This window comes from Colletotrichum destructivum, chromosome 8 (assembly GCF_034447905.1).
Source record: "Colletotrichum destructivum chromosome 8, complete sequence".
Taxonomy (NCBI): domain Eukaryota; kingdom Fungi; phylum Ascomycota; class Sordariomycetes; order Glomerellales; family Glomerellaceae; genus Colletotrichum; species Colletotrichum destructivum.
This window is the reverse complement of record NC_085903.1, coordinates 3,399,191-3,423,765: the sequence shown is the minus strand read 5'-3', so window position 1 is coordinate 3,423,765 and position 24,575 is coordinate 3,399,191. Positions and strand designations below refer to the sequence as shown.

Genomic DNA, 24,575 nt, shown 5'->3' with positions numbered 1-24,575 from the left:
AATCGGGAAATAGCATCGGAGACAAGTGGATCAAACGCGTGGGCATGAGTGGGAATAACGTGGCCACCGCGTGGGTTGAACGGAGGGAAATGACTTCCTCCCAAGAAGAGGGCGGGCGGGCCGTCGTCTGTCCGTAACGGCGATCGCTCAGGGATTCAGGGCGGCGGGCGTATTGGCCGCTGACGCCATCACCAGCGCCGTGCGTCCAGCCCCCGTCGGCCCAAAAGGGGGTCACATTGTCGCCGGACCTGGTGCCGAGATTGCGGCGGACCGCCTCTCTGATCGGGGCGTGCTCCTCTGTGGTCGGTTCCGGGCGTCGAGCCTGCCTCTCCTCGGTCTACCCTCGGTCCCCCTTCGGCCCCCCCAGTGCTTCCGGCGCCGATCTCCAGCCTCAAGGTGTGGCAAACTCCGAGCGATGTTGCTCCGTACAGAAGAAGCCTAAAAACCACATCACATTGCTGGGTGTCTACCGCCGACTGGAGCATGGATAACCAAGCAACCTCGAGACCCATGTAGAGCCAACGTTGATGATGAGAATGAGACGCAACGTGCGGGGAGAGGGAAGAGAAGGGGAAAGCCAAAATTGAGGGTATTCTTACTGCCGTCAAAGGGGAGCGGATGGAACGAGACGTGTCTAGACGGTCAAGCTGTTGCCCACCCCGTCGAGATGCGTCAGTTCTCAAGAGTCGAAACAAACATTTTTTGTGTTTGCGGAGGCGAGATTATGACGGGCAATGCGCAACACCGAGTTCGAACCATTGTTCCCAGTTGCCAAGCCCACAACGGCTACCACATGGAAATGAGCCATCAAGGGTTCAGTGAGTGACATTCCCAAAGGCCAAAGAGGTGTGGGGGGCCCGACGCTCTGGATTCATTACGTTACAAATTTCTGTCAATCCCATTGACCCTAGGCTCTTGTTTCTGCGCCTTATCTCGAGACCCCCTGGCATGCATGCAATGCAGCCGAGGATGGTTCCTGACCGGACGGAGTGCTTACGGCTTGCAGGAGAGTTTAAGAGTCCCTAGCAATACAGAGAGGGGTGCGCCAATGCAGGGAGGGAATTTGGAGCTTCTGGATGGAGGCAATGGAGCGATGCGGATGAGATTCGGCACAGATATGAAGACTGGCCACTCGGGCACTGATGCCATCCAGCCTTGGGCCGTTCAGGAAGTTGGGTAACGACCAGATGGAGGAAAAGGGGTGAATGAGTATCCCGATACATGTGGATCCGGAGAATATGGACCTTCGGCGCAGCAAGGCACAAGGACGCCTTTCATTGAAGTGAGATGAGGCTTGCCTCAAACAACGCAAGCCTGAGAAGATGGGACTGGGCCCATGAGTTCGTGAAATGGGGAGGATGATGGCCAAGCAAGCTCACCTGCATTAGTGCGGCTGCAAGGGGGGCTTCTGCTCCAGCTTGGTCGCTGATAAGAACTCTCGCTTGGGGTAGATCAGGCCTGATTTCTCTGCAGACTGCCGGGGATTTTGGAGTGGAGAGGGATGCTGAAGATGCAGAAGGCATAAGAAGAATAGGGCAGAGAGTGGGATGGTTTGAATATCGGCCAGCCGTTTCCGTCATGGATGCTTCTTGCGATTGTCATACAGTCGTCCATTGTTCACTGTCCTTCGGTTGGTTTGGCAGTGGAGGAGAGGGGTCTGCTTGCCTAAACCCACCCATGAACCCCATGGATCATGGACAAGGGAGCCGGGGCGGAACGCGGTCCCAGAGATTATGACCCAAAGGCTTGGGTTTAATGGGCGTGTTGTTGCATTGAAAAACATTATGCAGCGCAGCGTCGAGGTGGATGAATGAATGAATGGATGGATGGATGAAATGGATGAACGAACAAACGGAGACTTCGGATGATTGGATGGATGGGATGGTCATCTCCGAGGAAAGGGGATATCCACCGGAAACCAAAATAATTAGTTGATGATGACCAACGCTGGACCAAAGGCTAAAACCGAAGAGTTTACGGCCATGAGAAGATGCAATTTCGATACTCCACGATTGGCGCCCAAGTGAGAAAGTCAAAGTAAGTCGGATGGCCGGCCGGCCGGCCGTCCCTCTCCTCCGCCGCCTGAGTTGAGAACTTGCTGCGGTTCTAATTCCCCTCACTCCCCCCCTCCCCCCGGTCGATGATCAGCCATGTCACATCCATCAACTAATCAATCAATCAGTCAATCAATCAATCAACGAGACATGGCCGGCCGGCGGCGGCGCGTCTGGACAAGGGCCTGGATCCTCTGCTCCCCCGTCCCCTGTCTAGGCATCAGTGGCCTGCGCCGGGGAGGCAAAGACAAACAAAAGACTCCTCCGAGTAAACTTTGGGTTGAGGATCCCCGATGCTGATATTGATGTTGATGTTCCCACCGCAGGGGGGGAACCTCCTTCGTCTCCCTCGACCTCTCCGACCCCCGACCGTCTGGCATGGCCCTAACACAACCGGCGGTGCATTGTGTGAGGTCGATTCATCACGCCGCCCGCTGCCTCAACGAGGCAAAGAAGATGACAGCGGAAGAGTGGAGCCGAGCTCGGCCAGAAGAGAAGAGCACCGTCCAGGGGTCGGTCGTCCGCGGGCCAAGACATGATTGACCGAAAGGAAAGCAGTGTTGCCCGCCAGTCTCGCGTCTCCTCCCCAAGACTGAGTGCGGACAGGGACGACGGCTTTGGATGCCCGGTTCAGTAAGGGCTGGATTCTGAATGGTCCAAAAGGACCAATGTCTTGTGGTCTTATGAGGCAAGGTATCTCCGTACCGAGAGAGCAACGGGCGTTTTCTTAGGTTGGTCCAAGTCCTGGTCCTGATCCTGGTCGTCTGCTGTCGTACAGCAGCGCATTAGGGACTTGGAGAGGGGTGGATGACATTACCCAGGGGGCATGTCTCCTTTCATGATCCTTCCCACCTCTCCCATCATCATCATCGTCATCCTTTCTCTCTTTCTCCTTCGTCTTGTCCGACAGACACCTCCAGGACCTTTCTTTTCCAGTGATTTTCGTCGTCAGTTTCACTTTCCGAGGCATCAGTGAGAAACACGCTGGAGACACACTCGGGACGCCCAAGAGACGAAAAGAAAAACAAGACAGAAGAACCCCGAAAGAAGGAATAAAACAAAAACGCACGGCAACACCGGCCGCATCCGCCCATATCACAGCGGGCGCAACTAGACGCACCGGTCACCTAAAACGGGCCGTCGTTCGGGGGCACAGCAGCACTTAGCAGGCTAGCACCCACCCCACCCCTCCAAAGGGCCCATTGGTCCCCCGGAAGGAACACTCGACTCCCCCCGTCGTCCACTGTCGACGGTGTACCCCACATTTGCCGGCTGATCCGCATTTGTATTGGCTGGCCGCTCTTATCGGCTGGCCCCGCTTCCCTCCAATTGCCCGATTCGAATACGTACCGCGCGGGCTTCATTTTGGATTGGCCTATCTCTCATCTCACTCTCATCTCACTCTCACCTTCACCTTCAATTTTCACCTTTACCCTCGCCCCCATCCTCGCCTCTCAGTACACTACTGTCCTTGTTTTTCTCAATTCATCCTTCGATTTGCTCACTCACCTTCGTCTTGCCTCGTCAACGGGCGGCGTCGCTGCGTCACTCGCCAGACACCCTCAGCAGCACTAGCGGCAGCTCGTCTTTCACACCCGACAACACTCAACACTGCTGCAACTCAAGACAGCCGGCGATCCAGTGAGCGAGAGTCCCTTTTGCGCGTGATCGACTCCTTGTGAGCCACGCCTCGACTCGCCTCGACTAACCTCGACAACCGTCGCCGATACACCCTTCCTCCCCGCCCCGAGTCGCCGTCAACATGTCCGGCCGGAGCGCCTATGTGCGCAAGAAGATCACACAAACCGAAAAGGAAAAGGCAAGAGCCAGGTCAAATACTGGTGGCGTCGTGGGAGAACATGACGACTTCTCTATCCCCGAGTTCCCCTTGCCGCAGACGGGCGCGTCGTTGCCTGTCGGCACCGGCATCGGTACGACCAACGCGCGTTTCCTCAAGTTCTCAGAACCGCCCCGCGAGGTCAAGCCCGGTACCCCGAGCATAGGGAGCGGCAGCGGGAGCAGCGAGGGCGGCCGACGCGATGCGGCCTCCGGCCCGCTCGACGACTTCGCCTACGCCCGGGCTCGGAGACCCACCATCAAGACGGAGGATGTGTCCGGCATCGAGAGGTCGGGCCTCCGGAGCAGGCTGGACAAGAAGAGCGAGGACGTCAGGAGGGGGCTGGCCAAGACCTTTACCTTCAAGCGCAAGGACAAGGAACCCGAGTTCCGCCCCGAATCCGTGGCCACTGTTCGGCCCGGCCAGCACCAGACCTCTGGCCCGATATCCCCGTCCGAGGAATACACCTATGAACAGTTCAACGTCGAGTCCATGCAGCAGATGCAAATGCAAATGCAGATGCAGATGCAGATGCAACAAATGCAGCAGATGCAACAGATGCAACAAATGCAACAGATGCGCCACCAGGACGTCGACCTACCCACATCACCACCACCCGCATCCAAGCTGCCCCCCGTACCGACAACGCCGCCCATCAAGCGGTGGATTGGCGCCGGGAGGCCGGTCCAGAGATGGAACAAGCTGCGCAAGGACCCCGAGCTCTGGGACCCCAACGGCGACGTCCTCGTCTTCTTCGGCCACAAGGGCCAGGCACCGCGCCCGAACCCGTCCTTCAGGCTGTCGTCACACATCATCGAAGCGACCGAATCGAGATATCTCATCACGCTCCTCCGCGAGGGGACAACCGAGGAGGACATTTACATGCCGCCCTCGCCCCAGGGCGCCCCGCCTATGCTGCGCCCGCACATGCGCGGAGGCCAGCCGACACCGCCCATCTCGGAAGACCTCGGCGAGGCCGACGGGCAGATCTCGTACGAGATGTACTTCCCGACGCCCGCCAACATGACCAAGACGGAGCAGCTCCGAACCCACATCACGACGAGAAACATATTCGCCCTGCTCTACCATGCCTCCCTCGTCGGCCTGTCGCTCCACCAAGCCCTTTCCGACCTCCACATGCGGCTGGACGCCTACATGCCCCCTGACTCGGACAACGTCGGCATGATCCTGAACTACCTGTCCGCCCGCGGCATCGACGACGTCCGCAACGATCCGGAAACGGCTGTGAGCTTGCTGGCGTGGTCCGAGGGCTCCGCCGTTCGGTGGGAGGAGGGGTGGCGCGAGAGCTTCCTGCACTGCGCCGGCATGTACAGCCAGCTGGAGCAGTGCGCCGACTTCAAGGAACTGACCCCCATCACCCGCGCCTTGCTGGAGCGGGCCTGTCTGGAAACGCAGCTCCGCGTCCAGGCCGCCGAGGAACGGCTATCCGAGTTTCAGTACGGCGACATGTGGCCGGCCGGCGTCGGTGGGCCGGCCAAGGCGGCAGCGGACCGGCTGCAAAAGTTCCTCATGAACCACTACGTGCGGGCCCAGGGGTCGTGGCCCCCGGCGCAGACCGCGGGACTGCCGGACTCGGATGGCGAAGACATCTGGCTGACGAGGAACGTGGCCCAGTCGCTGCAAAGGGACTTTGGCGCGCTGTACGATTACCTCGTAAACCGCGACATTGTCTGGGACATGTCGGAGGCGCGGTCGGGACGCAAGTGGATGATGCAGAGCGAGAAGGACAAGGGCTTCGACGCCGACGTGGACATCCCCATGACGGACATGCTCGTCGAGTTCGACAACAAGCTGCGGTTCCCGCACATCCCGCACCCGTACCCCCTGGTGCCCGAGTCGATCCCCCCGGCACCGACGGCCAAGGAGAACTCCATGTTCAAGAAGAAGAACGGCGCGGCGGCCGCGGCGGCGGCTAACAACGGAAGCCGCGCCGGCGCGCTGGAACGGCGGGTGCAGCTGGCGTACACCGAGGCCACCAACATTTACATACTGGGCTCGGACTTTACGCAGTCGGACCTCATCGACGCGTTTGTCAAGTTCGAGAAGAGCGACGGCATCACCGAGGTGGACCCGGCCGTGGCCAGGCGGGGACGGTGGGTCCTGATCTACGGCATCCTGCAGACGCTGGCCAGCGTCTCGGTCGACGCGCCCAACGTGCGGTACCGCGACGATGTGCCGTACCACCTATCCCCGCGCCTGAAGGGCACCAGGGTACCACCCTGGAAGGGGTCGAGCGCGCACGACGAAGCCTCGCACGAGCTGTCGCACTGCTGGACGGCACCGCACTCGTGGAACACGCCGAACAACAGCGGGGCCGACAGCTCGGGCGGGTCGGGCGACGACAACAGCCCCGTCCACGGGCTCAACCGTCCGCACGGGTACCCGCGCGGGCCGCCCTCGACGACCTCGCGGGGCTCGGGATACCAGACGACGATCGGCACCCGGTCGGTCTACTCGGCGGGGTCTGCGCCGCCCTTCGGCTCGGGGTACAGCGTCGTCAGCGAGAGCGACACGGCGAGCAGCGTGCGCACGCCGGCCTCGAGCCGGGCGGGGAGCAACGTGCGACGAGTGCGGTCTCGGGATAACGTCAAGGGGGCGGCGGCGGTGGGCAGCGGGCCGGGCAGCATGCGGAGCACGGCGACGTTTGGGGGTACGGAGCGTGGCGGCGAGGGCATGGAGCTGCCGGTTCGCCGGCGGGACGTTGGCGCGCACAACGACGCGAACAACTCCCACGGAGGCTACGCGCGGTCCAACGCATCGAATGCGGACCCGTCGCTGCCTCTCCCGGGTGGCATTACGGGATCGGGTGGGTTCCTTGCGCTCGACGACATGGTGGAGAGGCGGAGCGCACGGAGCGGGCACGGTCGACGGATGCGGGATGGAGGCGGCTCCGAGGCGGACAGCACAGCGCCGCGAATCCGGGACTTTGACCTGGATGTTATCGACGACCACGAGCCCTGAGATGACGGCTCGTGGTTGGACGGAGTGTAGTAGTAGGTTGGGGGGGAGAGAGGGGGAGAGACAGTGTGTAAATGTGTGTGTGTGAAAAGCGGATGATGCACGATGGGACGACAGAACCATGTTTAAAAGATCACACGCATATGGGACCAGGCCGTGGCAAAAGCGGTCGGGTAAAAGACAAGCACGAAGCGATACATACGGGGACCACAGCAAGCGAGCGAGACATGAGACGGAATATCGGGTTTCTACCCTCTGATTACGCCTGGCGATGGAGGATATTTTGACACTGTAGAGAGCCATGAAAAGTTATCGGACGCAGCTGTATTGATCTAGAGAGATACCCGGCAAACTTTTGAATACTTGGGTCTGCGATTGACGAGACCGCTACGTATGATAACAGATGTTGTCGGCTGAGTGAGTGAGTGATGATCGATGATCCTGCCAGTGGCCACTTCGTCATTTGGGGGACTGGGTGTCAGGACGGGCTGAAATGTATCACAGGTATGAGACGAGATAGGATGAGATGAGATGGATACACAGCACAACAGGATGGCATTCGAGAGGGTCGGTTGACCTCGGAGACGGAGGCAGGGGCCGGCTTCCCTCGTCTTGCAGTGTCTTGCAGTGTCTGGTGGAGCCCCGAGTCCACGTGGGCCACGCCGCCGCCGCCGCCGGAAGCCGTCACGGCCGGCGATGTGGAGTCAGCTGAGGAAGGCAGGTTCGTCGGGGAGGTACGTATACGTACTGCCTACCTACCACAGGGGTAGGGATAGGATATAGGGATGTACCTAGCTAAGGACGAAAAGTATCCGTAGGTAGGACGGTAAGGTGCCTAGTTTTTCAGTTCTCTAGTTTTCCCAGCCACCTCATCGGCTGCTCCACTCCACTTGCATCTAATTTGGGTTCCCGGCGGTCGAACAAGTGTGGAAGGAAAGAAGAGAACGAAGAGAAAAGAAGAAGGGAATGATGGGTGTGGTGACCAGCCCCGCATATTCTAGCTTGGGAATGTACACGTGTGAGTAGAGCGGTCAATTTAGCAGTTGGGGCAGTTGGAGCAGTTGGAGCAGTTGAAGCTGGCCTCGCATTGGTTGCGAAGGATGCATCCTCCCACTCTTTTGTGATTTAGCCAGTTAGTGGTTGCCGGTTGCAGGTTCCGTCGAGTCTGGACTGGGCGCGCTTGCTGGGAAACGAGCTGGTGAAGAACGAGACATGGAGAAATGGGCAAGTGCGACTGCCTTACTGTATGTAGGTACGTTATGTAGGCAGGTACCTCTTTGATCGTACCGTCTCGTCGCCTCAATTCCTTCGCCTGGAGGGACCCTGAGCGACAAGCAAAGAAGGCTCCAGCTGGGTATCCAAGTACCCAAAATTTCCCACCTTCTACAAGTATCGCGACGCATCCTTCCTTGACGTGGCATTTCAACGGGTGCGGATCCTCGCCGTTGGGCTAAACACTAATCACCAAAGGTAGACCGGCTCCTCGAAACGGCGAGTAATACGTGTCTAGTTGCCATCTTTTTTAGGGCAGCAACCAAACTTGACAAGGAAAGGAGGACGCGACCGATTCATCCATCATGAGTATCTCAGATTGGTGGGATTGCCAGATGTAGACGCAGGGTGAACGAGCGACGATGAGCGCATCATCCGGGAGGTCTCCCACCAATTCGCAATCAACAGGCCACACACACACACAACACACACACACCTGTGAGATGACATGGACGGGAAAGGTAAGGGCTCAGTGTGTGTCGGGAGGTCAGCCAAGTTGGACGCAGCAACAGTCGCCGAAAAGAAAGAGACGGAAATGAGTGCCGATCGCCGACGTCATAGAGGCACAGCGTCTGTGCCACTGTTTGACGCCCGTTTGCTCGAGTGCCTATTTCCTTCTTTTTTTTTTTTAAAAACCCCCTCTCCCACGGCTGTTATCAAGGCACGTCCAGGTCGGTCTCCAAATGTCAGACCAGGCGAGACACCCGTCAGGCAAGGCCGTGCCCTGCAGACGGGGGCGGCAGAGGGAACCGCTGCACCGAGCTCTGCTCCTGCTGTGTCGTCACCGGACCTTGACACTCAAGACTTCAGTTGAGAGAGTGTGTGTAAGCACACACGCATACAGGTACACACTCACTCTCGTTTCTTTCTCTATCTTTTCCTTCCCTCGCTGCAGGGAAGTGTAAGTGAGAGGCGCACCGAGAAAGCAACCCAGAAAACTGGGAACCACCCCTGCCACCCTCTTTTTTTATTTCCTCCGACATGTTTCCTTCCCTCTCCTGGGATACCACTATCTTTAATATCCACGGTCGCCTCGCATCCCATCGCATCCCATCGTAGCACTGCTGAGAGAGAAAGAAAAAGCACTCGCTCGATAGGTAGGAGGGATTTAAGTGAGTCGTAAGTCCCCCCTGGGAAATACCACGCTGCGTCTCCTCGCTTCACCTCACCATCCATGGCCGTGATCCAACCCAACCACCCCCATTTGAGAGAATGACAGACAAGACTGGCACTCCCCCGTGCCACATCCACCCACCCATCCATCCATCCATCCCATCTTGACCGAATACCGCTTTGCATCTTGCAACCCTGGACCTGACCTGGGCTTGACTTGACGGCCTTTACCTTGCTTTTGCGCTGCCCAGTTTGTCATGGCTTGCTGCTGACCCGAGGGGGGCCAAACACACCCGACCTGCATTGGTTCCGTTTCTGCTGCCTTTTCCCGGCTGGCTCTCACTCACAAATCGCAACACTCTCACACGCAAACACGCGCCCACACCCACACCCACACCCGCACTCACTCACACCTCGTACCTTGTTTATTTAACTACCCTCGCCCGTCCCAACCACCCGCCGCGCCCTCGTTCCCCTCCCCCCCTTCCCCCTGGTCGACAACGGGTCTAGATGAAGAAGAAGAGAAAAGAAAAGGGCTAAAGAAGAAAAAAAGAACCTGTCTTCTTTTAATCCCTCTCAGTCCCCTCGGCGACTGCCTAGCTCAACCAGCCCACTCTTCAACTCTCACTCGTCTCTGGCAACAGCATCGCCATCGCAAAGCGCAATAATAACAGCAATAACAACATACAGGGCGCATACACAGATACCCTCCGTCGCATTCGTCGTATTCGCACTTACACTACACACTGCGCATCGCACAACCCACATCACACAACACACAACACACAACATACCACACGCATAACAACAACAAGTACACGGCACTTCCACAGCCAGCCGTCTAGGCTAACGTTCGCCCACGATGTTGTTCGCCGTCATGTTCGCGGCGACGCGGTTTCTGCAAATCGTCACCTTGGTAAGCTCAGCTCGGTTCTCCCTCTCCCTCTATATCTCATCTTCACCCCCCCCCCCCCCCCCCCCAAATACCTTCATGTAATCAAATGGCCCCCTCCTCTGACTAACCACCACGACCAGATCCCGATAATGGGCATGCTCGCCTGGTTCGTCGACGGCTTCGTCAAGCGCAACGTCATCGTGCCCGACTCGATCCTCGTCCTCTTCATCGTCTCCGTCCTCGCCCTCGCCTGGGCCATCTTCACCCTCTTCAGCTACCACCGCAGCAGCGCAAACGCCCTCTTCGTCGCCGTCGTCGACCTCGCCTTCGTCGGCGCCTTCATCGCCGCTGTCTGGTACCTGCGCGGCATCAACCACGTCGACTGCACCAACCTCGCCCGCGACGGCCGCTGGTCCGCCAACTTCCCCGGCCTCATCACCATCTCCGGCCCACGCTTCAACTTCTTCACCAACAAGCCCTGCGCCATGCTCAAGGCCTCGTGGGTCTTTGGCATCATCAACACCATCCTCTTCTTCTCCACCGCCGGCCTCGCCTGGCTGCACGGCGACCGCCTCTCCTCGAGCTACGAGCGCAAGTCCTACCACCACGGCCGTCACCGCCGTCACCGCAGCCACAGCCACGGCCATAGCCACGGCCACAGCCATCGCTCCCACAGCCGTCGCAGCTCCCACTCACACCGTCGTGTGTACGTCTGAGGGACCCCTCCCTGTCCGGAAACGGGGGTTGGGGGGGAACCGGGGGCCGCCGAATTACGACTTTGAGAAAGGAGAATGAATGAACACATTTATCTATACATATTTATCTTATATCCACAAACGAAAAGAGCTGAGAGAAAGATGAATTATGGAATGACACGATAAGGCCGAAAGGAACAAGGAGGGTTAGATACTTACAGGAAAGGGAATGGAGGGGTTTCTCTTGTCATGATTGTTTTTACTAGCGACCCAGCGCATGCATGTACGAGGCATGCAAGACTCGATAATGATGACGACGAAATCTTAACGATGTCGATTGAAAGAATAAACGTCTTGTTTTTCTTGATGAATTTGCTTTATTGTGTTTTTTTCGTTCTATTTTTCATTTTTTTTAGTTCTCGATTTATTTATTTTCCTCGTCCGTCTATTCATTCCCCTTGTGTCTAGCCGCGCGTGAGAGAGTATTTTGTCTCTTCGCGGCGCATCCGTCCGGTTGGTCCCGACCAAGCCAGCGTTGTCCCTCTTGTAAGACGCAGACCGCCTCCAGAATGGTGGGGGGCAAGGACATTGATCATAACCTTGGCATCCATCTTTCCAGCTTCTTCCCCCGGTATAGGTCCAATGCCATCCATCATCCATGTATCCTGTGCCATTCATTTTGAGATCCCTCCCACTACCGGTCCCATCCTGACCTGCTACGCTCTACTTTCGTCTTCGCCCACCGTGTAGCCGCGTGCAACGCCGCTCCGGCCCTCCTCGACGACGGTGCTGCTCTCCTCGTCGTAGTCCGTCCCAAGGCCCTGCCATGTCCTCTGCGACCGCAGGTACTCGGCGCCGGGACTCAGGACCCCGTTGATGGTGGCCACCTCGCCAGCCTCCCGCTTCACCAGAGCCGAATCTGCCGGCGTTGCCTTGCCGCTCTCGCTGCCGTCTCCGTCCCCGCCGCCGTCGATCCCGGTTTGCCCCTTGGCTGACCGAATGGGCATCCTCATCGGCCGGCTGGCCACGAGCTTGCCCGTGCGCAGGTCGTACTCGGGCGGCGCCGACTCGTCCTCGTCCAGCGCCTCGTCCTCCTCCTGCCGGGCGGCGTCGTGGTCCATTTTCTCGATGCCGCCCCACCACTCGAGACCCCATACGCGCTCGCTCTCGGGCTTCAGCGCCACCTCCATCTCGAACGGCGTGATGACGGGCTTGAAGAACCCGGCGTCCTCCTCGACAAGGCCGCTCTCCCAACAGCCCACGACGACCCAGCCGTCGACCTCGGCGAAGTTGGCCAGCTTGGCGGCGTTGAGCTTGCCCACCACCACCGTGTAGCTCTTCTTCCCGGCCTCGGCGATGCGCCGCCTCAAGAGGTCGATGCTGCCGAGGTAGTTGGACACGGAAAGCGTGTTGACCAGGATTCCCACGACGCCCGCCGTCGCGAGCGTCAGGACCCGCGCAAAGCGCCGCCGCAGCAGCGCGTTTGTTGTCCTCGTCGGGTCATCGGTCGCGAGGCTCGGCGTCGAGAGGACGTGCAGGGAGGCCATACGCGTCTGCAGGGCGAGGAGCAGCGCGGGGGGCGGCGCCGAGACGTGGAAGAGGGAGTATTGGGAGAGGTCGGCTTCGGGGGCCTCGGCCTCATGAGAGGACGATGAGTCGACCAGTTTGCGGTTCGGGATTGCACCGGCGGGGTCGTGCACGACTTCGGTGTGTAGCAGCCCTGTGTATCCGGCCGACCGCAGCCTGGCGGCCAAGGGGGCGACGTGGTCTTGGTATGTCACGTCGGCCATGACGACGATCTTCTTCTCCTTGTCGAGGAACTCTTTCTGGAAGGCCGCGACGGCTCGGTCGACGTCGAGGGTGTGTCGTGTGAAGACGTAGATGACGGGTAGCCTCGACGTCGGCGACAGACAGGATCGGCCGTAGTGGACGACGATCTGGGCGTCGGCGTGTTCGGCGGCGATCTCGTCCACGCAGCACGCGCTGTAGGACGTGTCGGCGAGGATGCAGACCCTGTGGCTTTCGCTGCCTCCCAGCGCCTTCGTCAACGCTTCGGCGACCCACGAGGCGTCGCGCAACATGGAGTCCGGGAACTGCAGGGCGACGCGCTTCCACCCGCCCTCGGTGATCTCGCGCGCCGTGCGCTCGATCTCGTAGACGGCAGCGAGTTCATCTTCGGTTCGCGACTCGGTCGGCGGGGGCGGAGGCGTAGGCGTCGGGTCTTCGAAGGTATGTTCTGCGGGCGTCGAGAGGACGGGCGCCGCCGAAAGTTCTGTCATGGCCGTAGAACTTTTGTGGGAAAACTTTTTTTTCTTTACTGACGCGAAGGGGGGGAAATGGGGGGCGAGCGAAAGAGAAGAAATGTTGGTCGATGGCGGGGTTGCGCCCATGGCGGGGTACCAAATTCCAGGTCAAGCCTGACTCACCGACCGGTGTGGGCTCGGTGTAGATGGATTGGCCGAGTCTCTCTCATTAGTGACTGATAACGAAACCAGGTTGATGCCATGACAGAGTGGTCGCAATGTTTCATTCAAAAATCAACGGGAAAGGCCGTATATCTACAAGGTACGCTCAAACACGTTGCACTTTGCTCGAACAGTTACTATGGCACGGAGCAGAAGGCAAGCGATTGTGAAATATTCTGGGGCGTCTCTCTCTGTGAGACGGGTATCGGGGGGTCTGGCATTACTTTGTACGGTTCTATATGTTTTGTACAAGTCGGCCTCCATGTCTGATCATCATCGTCAACATGGCCGTGGTCATTATTGTCCTTTTCTTTTCGTCTTCCTACAGCCTCATGTCTTCGCTAAACCCTCCACCCAACCATGCCGTTGATCCTCTAGAACAGACCAAAGCAGTTGGCATAATATGTGACGGTAGCACTCCAGTCGGAGAAGACTCCCAAGACACCAACATCCTGGGCCAGGACGTTCAGCAGGTTGTAGACATCGCCATCGTTGTTGGTGACATTGGCGACCGAGGTGAAGTAGTATCCGCCCTTAGTGCCATCGCCCAAGAAACCCGAACGCTCGAGGGACCACGAGATGATGTTGAGGCCCAGCTCCTTGGCCTTGATGGCGTAACTGCTGGGCACGATCTTGCCGTCCTCGACGCTAACGAGATAGTACAGGGGGGGCGCCATGATCTTGACGCCTGCAGCGGCGTACTCGGTCAGGTTGCCGACGGCCAAGGGAAAGGTCTCGGGCGTATCTCCGTTCTCGTCGAGGAGGACGGCCTGCTTGCCGAACGTGGGCTCGGCCTTGAGCCAGTAGAGGACGTCGGGGTAGTGGAAGGACTGGGGCCAGACGCGCTCAGGCGCGACGCCGGCCTCCTTGTACTCGTCGATGAGCTGCTGGGCGTACTGCTCCTGGGTGTAGTCTCCCTCAAATGGCATCTCAACCTCGGGCAGCTTGAGCTCGGGGCTGAACTTCAGGCCCAAATCGTTGGTCATGGCGATATGCTCCTTGTGGGTCATGACGGTGCCGCAAGTGGCGTACAGGTCGGTGCGGTATCGAGGGGTTCCGAGCAGGAAGTCCTTGGGGTTGGTGGCCGAGGCGTTGAAGCCGTCCATCTTGCCGCAGAGCGTCTTGAACTCGGCGACGGTGATGTCCGACGTGCAGCACTTGGCGGTAGCCGCAGTTCCGTTGCCGGCCGGGGTGAAAGGGGTGGTGCACTTGGCGTTGAGCTCGGGGATGGCGACGATGTTGGTCGTCGTGTGCAAGTCGCACTGCGAGTGGCGGCAGACGAGCTCGCGATCCTTGGTGAAGGCGACGTCGCATTCGAGGACGCCAGCACCCATACGGGCCCCGGCAAGGTTGGACTCGACCGACTCCTCGGGGATCAACATCGTACCGCCGCCGCGGTGTCCAATGCTCCAATCGGAGGGCTTGATGGGCTGCTCGGAGCACGACTGCAGCTTCTCCTTGAGAGGGCCCTCGTCCATGTCGTTGACCAGCCAGTAGGGTCTCGGGCCCAATTGGATACTGGTGATGGGCTTGTAGGTCGGCGGCGGCTTGGGGCAAGGGGAGGCGCCGGCTTGCCGGGCAGCGGCGGCCACGAGACCGGAGACGACGACGGACTTGAAATGCATGTTGGCGGATGGGGGAAGGCGATCGACGGGAGAACAGACAAGATCCGCGCAACAACGAAGGGACACGGCGGTCAGCGAAGGGGTCGCTGGGAAAAGGGGGGAAGGGCCGAGGAGTGCAGAAGCTGGAGCAGAGAGCGGAAGGTTGGAGGCGCAAGAGGAGCCAGGTCGAGGAGGTCCTTGTCTTATGTAGCTCTCCGCTGGACCAAGATAGTCAATGTGACTTGGTTGGACAAGACGGCCGGCCAGCTCAGTTACCAGTAACAACCATGAGAAGTCCCTCCCCCCCCCACTGGCAAAGAATTACGTCGCCCGAGATAAACAAGGCATGGCTAAATCCCGGGGCAGCTAGATAGCCTTGAACGGTTCGCAGGATGGCTCCGATAGGACAATTCCCAGGGCAGCGTCGGCCAATATGCTTGTATTCGGCATGGCCGTTCTTATCCCGTCTCCGCCTAGCGACGAGAGAGCACGGCCATGGGCCATGGAGTGGGAAGTGGGCAGTGGACCGTAGAATGCGCAGATTAACAGCACGTGCGGTTGATGTTGGGTTACATTTGGAAGAAGTCAAGAACCTGGAAGGAGGAGCAGGGGGGAGAGGGAATATTGGCCGCGGTTGTCACCTGTGTATCTGTGTCCGGAGTGCAGTGTAGGGATGGAAATCTAAAAGAACCTCGGGTTGGGTCGGCCATCGAGGAGATTTGAAGCAAAAACCGATAATGGATGGATGGATACCTAGGCAATGTAGGTACGGATAGGTAGGTACGGATAGGCGACGGCCAAAAAGGTACGGGCTAGCGATTGGGGAGAGCGTGGGGTTGCGTTCCAGCGCTCTTCCAACAAAGCGGAGCAACTCCCGCCTTGTACCCGTTTCCCCCCGTTGGCGACCACCAGTGACCACTTGTTTCCCAAACAAAAATTAGAATTCTTGCTGGGAAACGAGCACCCGGGAGGGGTCAACAGCGGTACGTACCCACTAGAGGCTCTTGGCAGCTCCAATGCTGTCTGCGGAGAATGGCTGCGTGCCACCGGGGCGTCCCCTCATTCGCCAATTGACTGTCCCGAGCTCTCCAAAATCGGGCTCAACTGATAAGGAAGGCGCTGCTGCTGCTGCTGCTGCTGCTGATGCTGCTGGTGTCAGTCGCGTTCTTTACCCCATGCATTCGTGATGCTCCTGGGTTGCATCCGACGCACGTGTTCGACGGACCAGACCGAAGCGAAGGGACCGAGGTCGCCAACCTTTTTGTCCTTGGGGGGTTTTTTTTTTGTAACCCCTTCCACACCGAACAGCAGCAGCCCTACCGAGAGCCGCCCGCCCGCCCCTGGCGGCAGCCCGGCCCCGGCGAATCGGAATGCGGGCCCCGGCGTGTCCGGGCCATCGTAATCTCAGCAATCGCAGCATCCAAGCCAAAGCGGATGTCCGCCAAGGCTGCTAGATAAACATTGCGAGTCATGAAATTTTACCTTCGGCCTTAGGTAACCATCGTAGGTACCGTTTCCTGTCGCCGTTGTTTAATACTTCCTGTCGTTGTGTCGTCCAAGAACAAGAGCTACTACCAAAGCAGGATTAGAAAAGCTTTCTATCGTTTCGCGTTGTTGATCACATTGAACGGCATGTAGTATTGCCAGCGGACATGTGCGTAGCGCATCCAATCAGCGTCCTGGTCATGCCCGGCGACCAAAAACCCAGCAACGCAGTCCTAGTCACATAGGATTGAGAACATGTGTAGACACGTTGAATGTGCGCGAGTGAATGAACAAAATGTACAAGGCATTATTGCTGACTACTATCAAGGTGCAACCTTCCTGCACACGGTAGCAACTGAAAAACAATCCACACTTCTTCCCCTTTGACGCCAAGTATTTCCACAATACGAAAAAACAAAACCATAACACCGTTTCATACTCGAGGGGTATTTCCACGTCATTCCAAAGGCCGTTGAAAAGTAACCTGAACCGCTCATTCCCATCCATCGCCTCATTCCTTCATCCTCGTTTCTTCAGACGTTTGGCCTCCAACTTAAACACCGAATTAAGCACCAGGGTAGGTGTGGTAGGTCTTGGTGCTGTGGCCGCGCGATCGCATGGCCTCGAGGGTATCGAGGACGGTAAGGAAAGTGAAGATAGCCCAAATGAAGAAGGCAAACGCAACAGCGGCCTGAGAGGATGCACACCAGGAGCTGCCGCCGCAGCGAGGGACGCCAACGAAGACAGCGAGGGCAATGGCGCCGGCAAACCAAAAAATGGTGGTGATGACGAGCAAGCCGAGGGAGACAAGCTTGTGGAAGAAGCGGGTCAGGTACAGAGGTGTCAGACCGACATAAGCAAGGACCAGCAGAGACCAGACCGAGTTGAAGATGATGAAGTTAACGATATCAGGGGAGCGCGACCACCATCCGCTCCAGCCGTTGTATCCGTTGTACCCGCTAGCAACTGTGAAAGAGAAGGTTAGTCATGAAGCTATCATCGATACAGCCTCGAAAAGATCATACCATAGGAACTCAGACCAAGCTCGATTATGGAGAAGACAGCGGCCACAATGTGGGCGATAGGGACGAGGGAGACCATGATGTCTGTGGTATTGTAGCGATAGTTTGATTATGGTGGTAGTGTTGGTGGTGGTGGTGATGACAGTAGCAGGAGTAGGAATAGTATCAACGACAGCTATGCTTAATGGTGTGAGTGAATAGTAGGAAACAGACGAAGGTGGTTGGAGGAGGCGATCAAGTTGAATAAGTACTACCCGGTGGGCGAGTGATTCACAGGCTCCAGGATGGAAATTCTTGTTTGGGAAGATGGCGTCAGACGAAATGTACCTAAGTAGAGCCTCTCACTGCTTTCATGTCATGTCAAGCATGGAGAGAAAGAGGAGAAAAAGGGAAGGAGGAATAGGAAGCGCGTCACGAGGCGAAAGGGCGAAAGACAAGCCAAGGAAGCAAAGGGTTTCTTTGGCAGTACTTTGAACTACCTGGTCCCGCACTCAATGCAGGGCGCATGGCTGCAGGAGATGGTAGGTACAGCGCAAGTCCTGCTTCTTTCCTTTTTGCCAACTGCCGCCGGTACATTGGTCGCCACTTGGTTGGCCTGGTACGTCGGTCGCATCGCCCATTCTCCCAAGCATTCAATGAGTGGCTGTGGTTGTGGTGTTGGGTTGGCGATGCGTAATGCCTTCACGGCTGGGGGGTCACCGTGCAGCGGACAATGACGTGGTGTCCAGCTTGCATTGGGTCGTCTGCGCCAGGATGACCTCATTGCAGATGGCTCCCAGAGTCCCTGGCCAAGAACCGACAGGGATATGGACCAATGATATGATGCGCTAGCCAGAATCGCCGCTAATCTTCAGCCACTTTGTGCCTTTCAGCGCGGCGTGTGACCCGCTCGGGTGCCGTGGCTGCCGTGGCTGCCACCCCCGGCTTCCTAGCTAAGCGTCCCAAGTTGAATGGAACAGAACCTGAACCAGAGGCACCTCGCATCTTCCATCATTTCAATTTTTTAAACTCATCGGCCCGGCGATCAAATGAGACTGGCGCGGAGTGACGCGAACTGACATACACGACAAGACAAGACAGATGGAGAGCGATCGGTTCGCAGAGGCTGTCCGGGGGTTGTCAAGGCTTGGCTGGTTGGGATGACAGATTCGGGTTCTCCACGTTAAAGTTTTCTCACGTCTCCTCCCGTCCCAGGAACCATTCGGTGAAACTGGCACATCTTCCAAGCAAGGCCTGCCTTGCAGGGACAACACACAAACTATACCATCGCCGTCAGTCTGTCATTGGCCTCCGTCGTCCACACTCACAACACACACACACACACACGCGCGCACACATTCGGCCTAAACAAGCCACTGGCATCCAATCCTTCACCGCAACCTCTCCGCGACCCTGCATTCTTTGGCCAGTCGATGCAACAACATGGATGATGATACAGAACACTCGATGCAAGCCTGCATCCCAACCACCCAACTACCGGCGCTGGCACTACACTCGTCGAATCAAAACTACCGAGTCGAGTATCTCAAGAGGAACACAAAAATGAGGCAGACTCGCTACAGCCTAACGCCGGCAAACAGCGGGTCCTCCTGCCCCGTCTCGGCTCCGGCACACGACACCAAGACTTGGATGTGGATGCGTGGATGCGTGGGTAAAAGTCATCAATCATCTGGGCGGACGGCCAAGGGTCCAGAGCAAAAAGCGGCCAGGGATTGCTGGAAACCCTGATGACGTGTGCCCGACATCGTTGCAGACCGCCAAGTTTTCTCATCGCCGCCCCATCACCGTCTGCGTCCCCATCGTGCTATCGAAAACGGTCTGGTCCAGTCCGCCAGCCTCCTTCACCCCTTCGTTTGCAACACTGACCCTCATTATCCGGCCACTCCCCGTGCAACTCAGCCCTCGATTAAGCCTATCCTTACGCGTGTTTCCTCTTGGCTGTCCACCCCTTTCCCCCGAGTTGCCGTTTCTAAAACCGGGTACATCTATGGATTTACATTACCGCTCAGGACCTTGTATCGGACAATGGCCCTGTTGAACCCTGACAACCCCTGACGAACCCTGAGATCTTGTTGATCCAGTTCCGTCGCCCCTCCTCGCCCGAGAGATATTTCACTCGTGGTCTGCGGACTAGACCGTAACGGAGCGACGACCGACGCCCGGGGGGGAGGTTATTAGCTGGTCAGATGGCGTCCATCATTCCACATGACGCAAGTGTGGAGTGTGCAATGTTCGAACGGGACGAGGCCGCTCCGAGGCATGTTGACCAACAAGACGAATCGATGATTCGAGGTCGAACCATACAACTGCGCGCGTCTGAGCACGGGGACTAGTCGAGAGCGATCCTGTCCATTGGTGACAATGACCTAGCGGCACGATTACTGTACATAGTAGTTCGCGTAGACAGCGCTAGCGTAGTGCCGTAGGCCTTTTCTCGACGACATGCGCCGCCTTGCCTTAGTTGCAGGTCTACGAGAGGTCTGTGGTCACGGTCATGGCCATGTCACGCATGCCAGAACCCGCAGGAAATGGCCTCTGCAGAAGCCGTCGTGTCTCTGGTCTCCCGCCTCGGCACCACATGGCCAATCTGCCAACATTTCGGGCTACGATGACTCCTGACCAGCAAAACAGACACATAGATATCGCCAACCGATCCAAGACCCCCGAGGCGATCCCGGCGGAGGGCCCTTAACCAAAATGACAAAGCAGATCACTACAGCAGATCACCATAGCAGGGGGGGGGGGAAGGGAAAATAAGGTGCAAGCTAAATATGCCTGGAATAAGCTAGATCACCTGTCCCTTAAAACAGTCCTGTTTCCATATCATAACAGCCCCCAAGCTTCCCAATCCTTGTCAACTCTTCGATTCATCAACCCAACCCTTCAAGCTACATTCGCCGGCGCACGGTTGACACTAAGCGCAACCTGACAGTGAGTTGATTGTTCATGTTTCGCCAAAGGAGACATGGCAAAGCTTTGTTAGCTTTGCCCGGGGCTCACCTACAGCTCATCGGCCTCATGAGGACCAGGGCCCCAAGGACCCCAGGGACCCCAGGGACCCCAGGGACCACCACCTCCCCCTCTGCCCTTACGCTCTGCCAACCCTTTGTTGATGGCCTTAAGGCTGTTGTAGTCGGGGCCATCCTCACCCAGGCCCCAGGCAAAGACTCCGCCTAATCTCTTGTCGTCAACAAGGGCCGGGAACTTACGGAGGATGGCATCGGGAGTGTCATAGGTCCAAAACCATTTCTTAGCCCGGTCAAGGTAGTAGTAGCCACCGCCCTCCTTGTCGTACTTGCCCTCCTTTTGGGCTCTCTCGAAGGAGGCCTTGATGTCGTCCGGAACAGCATCGCTGTAACTGAAGCCCCCCGTCTGTCCCAGGTCCCTACCAGTTTTAGGATCCTCCATCAGGGGCGTAGGGCATCCGACCTCCTTTCCTTCGGGGCAATCGGTCGTGTTGAAATACTTGGTGTAGAAGGCGAAGCCGAGATTGATCTTGTGGGCCGGGACGCCTCTGTCCATGTAGTTGTTGACGGCGATTCTCGACAGTTCCAAGCCTGTGTGGTGCTTCGTGACGTTGTCTCGGCGGTTCATCATATCGTATGTCATGACATTGACGAAGTCAAGGTTGCGCACGATGCGAGGGACCGTCTCCTTGGTAAAGGCAATCATATCACGCTCGAGGCCGGGCGTCGCGGCGGAGATGAGCTTTTCCTTGGGCAGCTGCTTGCGGACTTCCTCTAGCAGCAGGGGGTAGGCGTCGATCTCCCACTTCTTTTCCTCGTTGGTGATATTCTTGTAATCCTCGCCATTACCGCTGGGCTGTCTGTCAGTGGCGAACCCATCTTGCAAACCCGGTGATGTCATTAAAGCTTACCCAGGGTATTCCCAGTCCATATCGATTCCTGAGATACATTAGCGACTCGTGACTCCCACCATATTCTGAATAAAAGGGTCCGTCCTACCATCAGCACCGGTAGCCTTGACCATGTTGGCGACATTTTTGGCCCACTTCCTCCGCGACTCTGGAGTGCGGGCGGCCGCGTCGAAGCCCTGGATGTCGCCCCAGCCGCCGATGGCGACCATTACCTTGGTGCCTGGCAGAAATTGGCTTCGGACTTTGTCAACGGTGGTGAAAAGGGGCCACTCGGTGACATCCTGATTGAAGGTGTTCGAGTTCATGAAAGCCAGTTCCACGTGTGTGACGTGAGAGACGAGTTCTTTGGAGGGCACGGTTGGGTGTTGCCTACGCCGAGGAATTAGCTTTGCGGCAGCGGCGACGCGAACCAGCTATGGGATGTATAATACCCGGTGAGGTACATGACACATTTGAGGCCGGAGCCTGGTCTGTCGGCGGACTCTTCGGCGAAGGACGCCGTGGCAGCGGTCTGCAAAAGGGTGAGCAGACCGGCCATAGCCACAGGAAGCAGCTTCATCATGTATCGACGAAGTTGGAAACGGGTGGTAGAAGGAGAGACGGCTCTGAGGTCATTCGTGAGTCGTGATGCCGAAAGGAGAAGAAACGACTTGTTCAACGGAAGAAACGACTGTGGAAGAAGGAAACGAAGGGGCCGAGATGCAAGCGAGACAGCGAAACGGTTGCAAGTCGGAAAAGCGGTCGAATCAGCGATCTGAGACGGGAATCCAGTGATTGCCGGGTAAGTTTCCTCAGCTTTCCTCTTTGGGTCGCGAGGGAAAGGAACTCCGCTGTGGCGGAAGGTTGTTGGGTGTTGGGTGTGCTTGTGCGGGAAGGAAAGAGGGGGCCCCGCATCAATTAACCTTGAGCGGCTCCTTAACCCCTGTATGCTATCTGATGCATGCCTACCTAGGTACTGTACCTACGTGTAATTACCTATCTATAGCTAAGGTAGGGAGGTATGGTACATAGTCGCAGCTCGTATATTTTTTAGATGCTCTCAAGGATGCATGACATTAGGTGACGATGAGGCTCAACATCTGAACATCAGATGCAAATATATCCTGAAGATCCCGAGGAAGAGAACTAGTACGTGAGAGAGAAAGAGAGAAATGCGAGGTACTTGCGAGATGTGCGTTAAGTATCTCACCAACCAAGTCTATGTGTTGAGATAATGTCTCCATCTGCAGCTCACGACGTTTGATCTAGGCAGAGACAACGAATAACTTTTGGGAGAAACAGGCGCTTGCTTCAGGTACAGGTGCGGAACAATAACACTCACACGTGCAACATACACACGTGCAGTGGGCTAGGTGCTCGGGTGTTTCTGGCTTCTTGTGCCGTGTTTACGTGCGGCGCCAAACATGCGAAAACCGGGTCCTGCCCGCGGCCTTTCCTTATATCCACTCAGCCTAGACACAGGTACGTACCTTATCTAGTGCTTGCACACCGCTCACCGAGAGCTCGGGTGGGGCAATCACCTTTCGGTGAGTTCCTGACCTTGAAAAATTTCCTCCGGCTTCTCGCTCTGGCTTCGGCCGGTTTCTGTTCCCAATTGTTAGCCAGGTTGTGCGTATTTTGGGCAGCCGCTGGAACCGACACATAGCTCGCCTTTTTTTTTCCCCCTTATACATTTGTCCAAAAAATTTTAAAAGAACCAACCCCCACGATTGACGCAGCAAACCATGTTCGAGAACCTTTGCACCCTGCCTCTGTCCGCCGAGGTCTTCGCCCAGGTCCTCCACCCCACCGAGCCGCTGCTGACCGTCGGACTGTCGACCGGTCATGTCGAGACCTTTCGTCTGCCTCCTCCCGTAGAGGACGTCTCAGATGCTTCCGGCGACGCTGATACTAGCGTCGCATCGAGCGGCCGGGGAGCCATTGACAGCGTCTGGCGCACGAGGCGGCACAAGGGCAGCTGCAGGGCCTTGGCCTACAACCACGATGGATCTGGTTAGTAGTCTTACAAAAGCAACACCACCGCGGTACACGCTGCCACAGCTAACCAAGTTGGCCCGTCAGCCCTCTACTCTGCTGGCACTGACGGCTTGATCAAGCATTTCTCCCCCGAAACCGGCAAGGTCATCTCCAAGGCCGTCATCCCCTCCTCGAACAAGCAGATCGACGCCCCGACGCTCATGTACGTCCTGAACCCCCAGAGCCTCTTGATCGCCTGCGACTCGGGCGCCATGCACATCTTTGACCTGCGAGACGGTGTCCCCTCGCCGAAGCCCGCGCAAACCCACTTCCCTCACTCCGATTACATCTCTGCCATCGTTCCCCTGCCGCCTTCCGCCGAGAGCACGTCCGGCTTCTCGAAGCAATGGGTCTCGACCGGTGGCACCACCCTCGCCGTCACCGACGTGCGGAGGGGCGTGCTAGTTCGTTCCGACGACCAAGAAGACGAGCTGCTGTCCGCGTGCTACGTCCCCGGGCTCGGGCCCAAGAACAACCGCAACAATGGCATTGTCGCTGTAGGATCCGGCTCTGGCATCGTCACGGTCTGGGATAGGGGCGCATGGGATGACCAGCAGGAGCGTATCGTCGTTGACGGTGGCAAGGGTGGCGGCGAGAGCCTAGACACCATGGCCCTCGTGCCTCAAGAACTGGGATTGGGAAAGAAGCTGGTTATTGGGCTCGGCGACGGTAGTCTGCGTGTCGTCGACTTGGTCACTCGCGAAGTCGACAAGTCGCTGAACCTCCGGCACGACGAGGTTGAGGGCGTCATCTCTGTCGCCTTTGACTCGCAGAACCGCCTGATCACAGCCGGCGGCAAGACGGTCAAGGTGTGGGAGGAGCTGTCAGAGCTCCAAGGCGAGGCCGAAGGTAGCGACGATGGCAGCGGCAGCGGCAGCGACAGCGACGACGAGCCCACTAGCAAGCGTCGCGCGGAAGATAGCGACAGCGACGATGACAGCGATAGCGACGACGACGGAAAGAGACGGAGCAAGCGCCAGAACACGGGAGCCGCGGCGGCGGCGAAGCTTGGCCCCATGGGTGCTCACGGCATCCTTGGGTTTGACGGATTGGACTAAATAGATGTACACAAAACTAATGATACCCTCCAGGGGGGAGGCCATCTGTAGGAAAGGATGAGCCACCCGAATGGAACCGATTCAACTCACAGTCTCTCTCACTCTCACTCTGACTTCATGGATACCTTCAACGGCCTAGGCGTTCCAGTCCATCAGGGAGCGGCGCTCGTACTTGGGCCGGGTGCGAAACTCGTATCGTTCGT

General features: G+C 57.6%; 7 protein-coding genes across 7 annotated transcripts; 3 read left to right on the top strand and 4 right to left on the bottom strand.

Annotated features, from left to right (window-relative positions):
- The first annotated feature begins 3,478 nt into the window (after positions 1–3,478).
- Positions 3,479–6,886, top strand: CDEST_12895 (uncharacterized protein). The gene has a single exon (XM_062929051.1). It carries the CDS (start codon positions 3,817–3,819, stop codon positions 6,871–6,873), a length of 3,057 nt encoding a protein of 1,018 aa, XP_062785102.1. The 5' UTR covers positions 3,479–3,816; the 3' UTR covers positions 6,874–6,886.
- A 1,952-nt stretch (positions 6,887–8,838) lies between these two features.
- Positions 8,839–11,559, top strand: CDEST_12894 (uncharacterized protein). The gene is made up of 2 exons (XM_062929050.1): positions 8,839–10,171; positions 10,291–11,559. Exons 1-2 carry the CDS (start codon positions 10,118–10,120, stop codon positions 10,864–10,866), a joined length of 630 nt encoding a protein of 209 aa, XP_062785101.1. The 5' UTR covers positions 8,839–10,117; the 3' UTR covers positions 10,867–11,559.
- A 2-nt stretch (positions 11,560–11,561) lies between these two features.
- Positions 11,562–13,124, bottom strand: CDEST_12893 (Putative diphthamide synthesis DPH1/DPH2; the record flags this gene model as incomplete). Its single annotated transcript, XM_062929049.1, has 1 exon — positions 11,562–13,124. The coding sequence occupies one exon, from the start codon at positions 13,122–13,124 to the stop codon at positions 11,562–11,564; it is 1,563 nt and encodes a 520-aa protein (XP_062785100.1).
- A 362-nt stretch (positions 13,125–13,486) lies between these two features.
- CDEST_12892 (Putative PLC-like phosphodiesterase, TIM beta/alpha-barrel domain superfamily) lies at positions 13,487–15,190 on the bottom strand. The gene has a single exon (XM_062929048.1). It carries the CDS (start codon positions 14,933–14,935, stop codon positions 13,685–13,687), a length of 1,251 nt encoding a protein of 416 aa, XP_062785099.1. The 5' UTR covers positions 14,936–15,190; the 3' UTR covers positions 13,487–13,684.
- Positions 15,191–16,727: 1,537 nt separating this feature from the next.
- On the bottom strand, positions 16,728–17,705 carry CDEST_12891 (Putative Marvel domain-containing protein). The gene is made up of 2 exons (XM_062929047.1): positions 17,425–17,705; positions 16,728–17,365 (listed from the first exon to the last, which is right to left on the bottom strand). The coding sequence occupies exons 1-2, from the start codon at positions 17,498–17,500 to the stop codon at positions 16,965–16,967; spliced, it is 477 nt and encodes a 158-aa protein (XP_062785098.1). The 5' UTR covers positions 17,501–17,705; the 3' UTR covers positions 16,728–16,964.
- A 1,858-nt stretch (positions 17,706–19,563) lies between these two features.
- On the bottom strand, positions 19,564–22,154 carry CDEST_12890 (Putative glycoside hydrolase family 18, catalytic domain, glycoside hydrolase superfamily). Its single transcript, XM_062929046.1, has 4 exons — positions 21,730–22,154; positions 21,387–21,667; positions 21,299–21,326; positions 19,564–21,238 (listed from the first exon to the last, which is right to left on the bottom strand). The coding sequence occupies exons 1-4, from the start codon at positions 21,858–21,860 to the stop codon at positions 20,422–20,424; spliced, it is 1,257 nt and encodes a 418-aa protein (XP_062785097.1). The 5' UTR covers positions 21,861–22,154; the 3' UTR covers positions 19,564–20,421.
- A 735-nt stretch (positions 22,155–22,889) lies between these two features.
- On the top strand, positions 22,890–24,453 carry CDEST_12889 (Putative WD40/YVTN repeat-like-containing domain superfamily). The gene is made up of 2 exons (XM_062929045.1): positions 22,890–23,290; positions 23,360–24,453. Exons 1-2 carry the CDS (start codon positions 23,023–23,025, stop codon positions 24,370–24,372), a joined length of 1,281 nt encoding a protein of 426 aa, XP_062785096.1. The 5' UTR covers positions 22,890–23,022; the 3' UTR covers positions 24,373–24,453.
- The last annotated feature ends 122 nt before the right edge of the window (positions 24,454–24,575 follow it).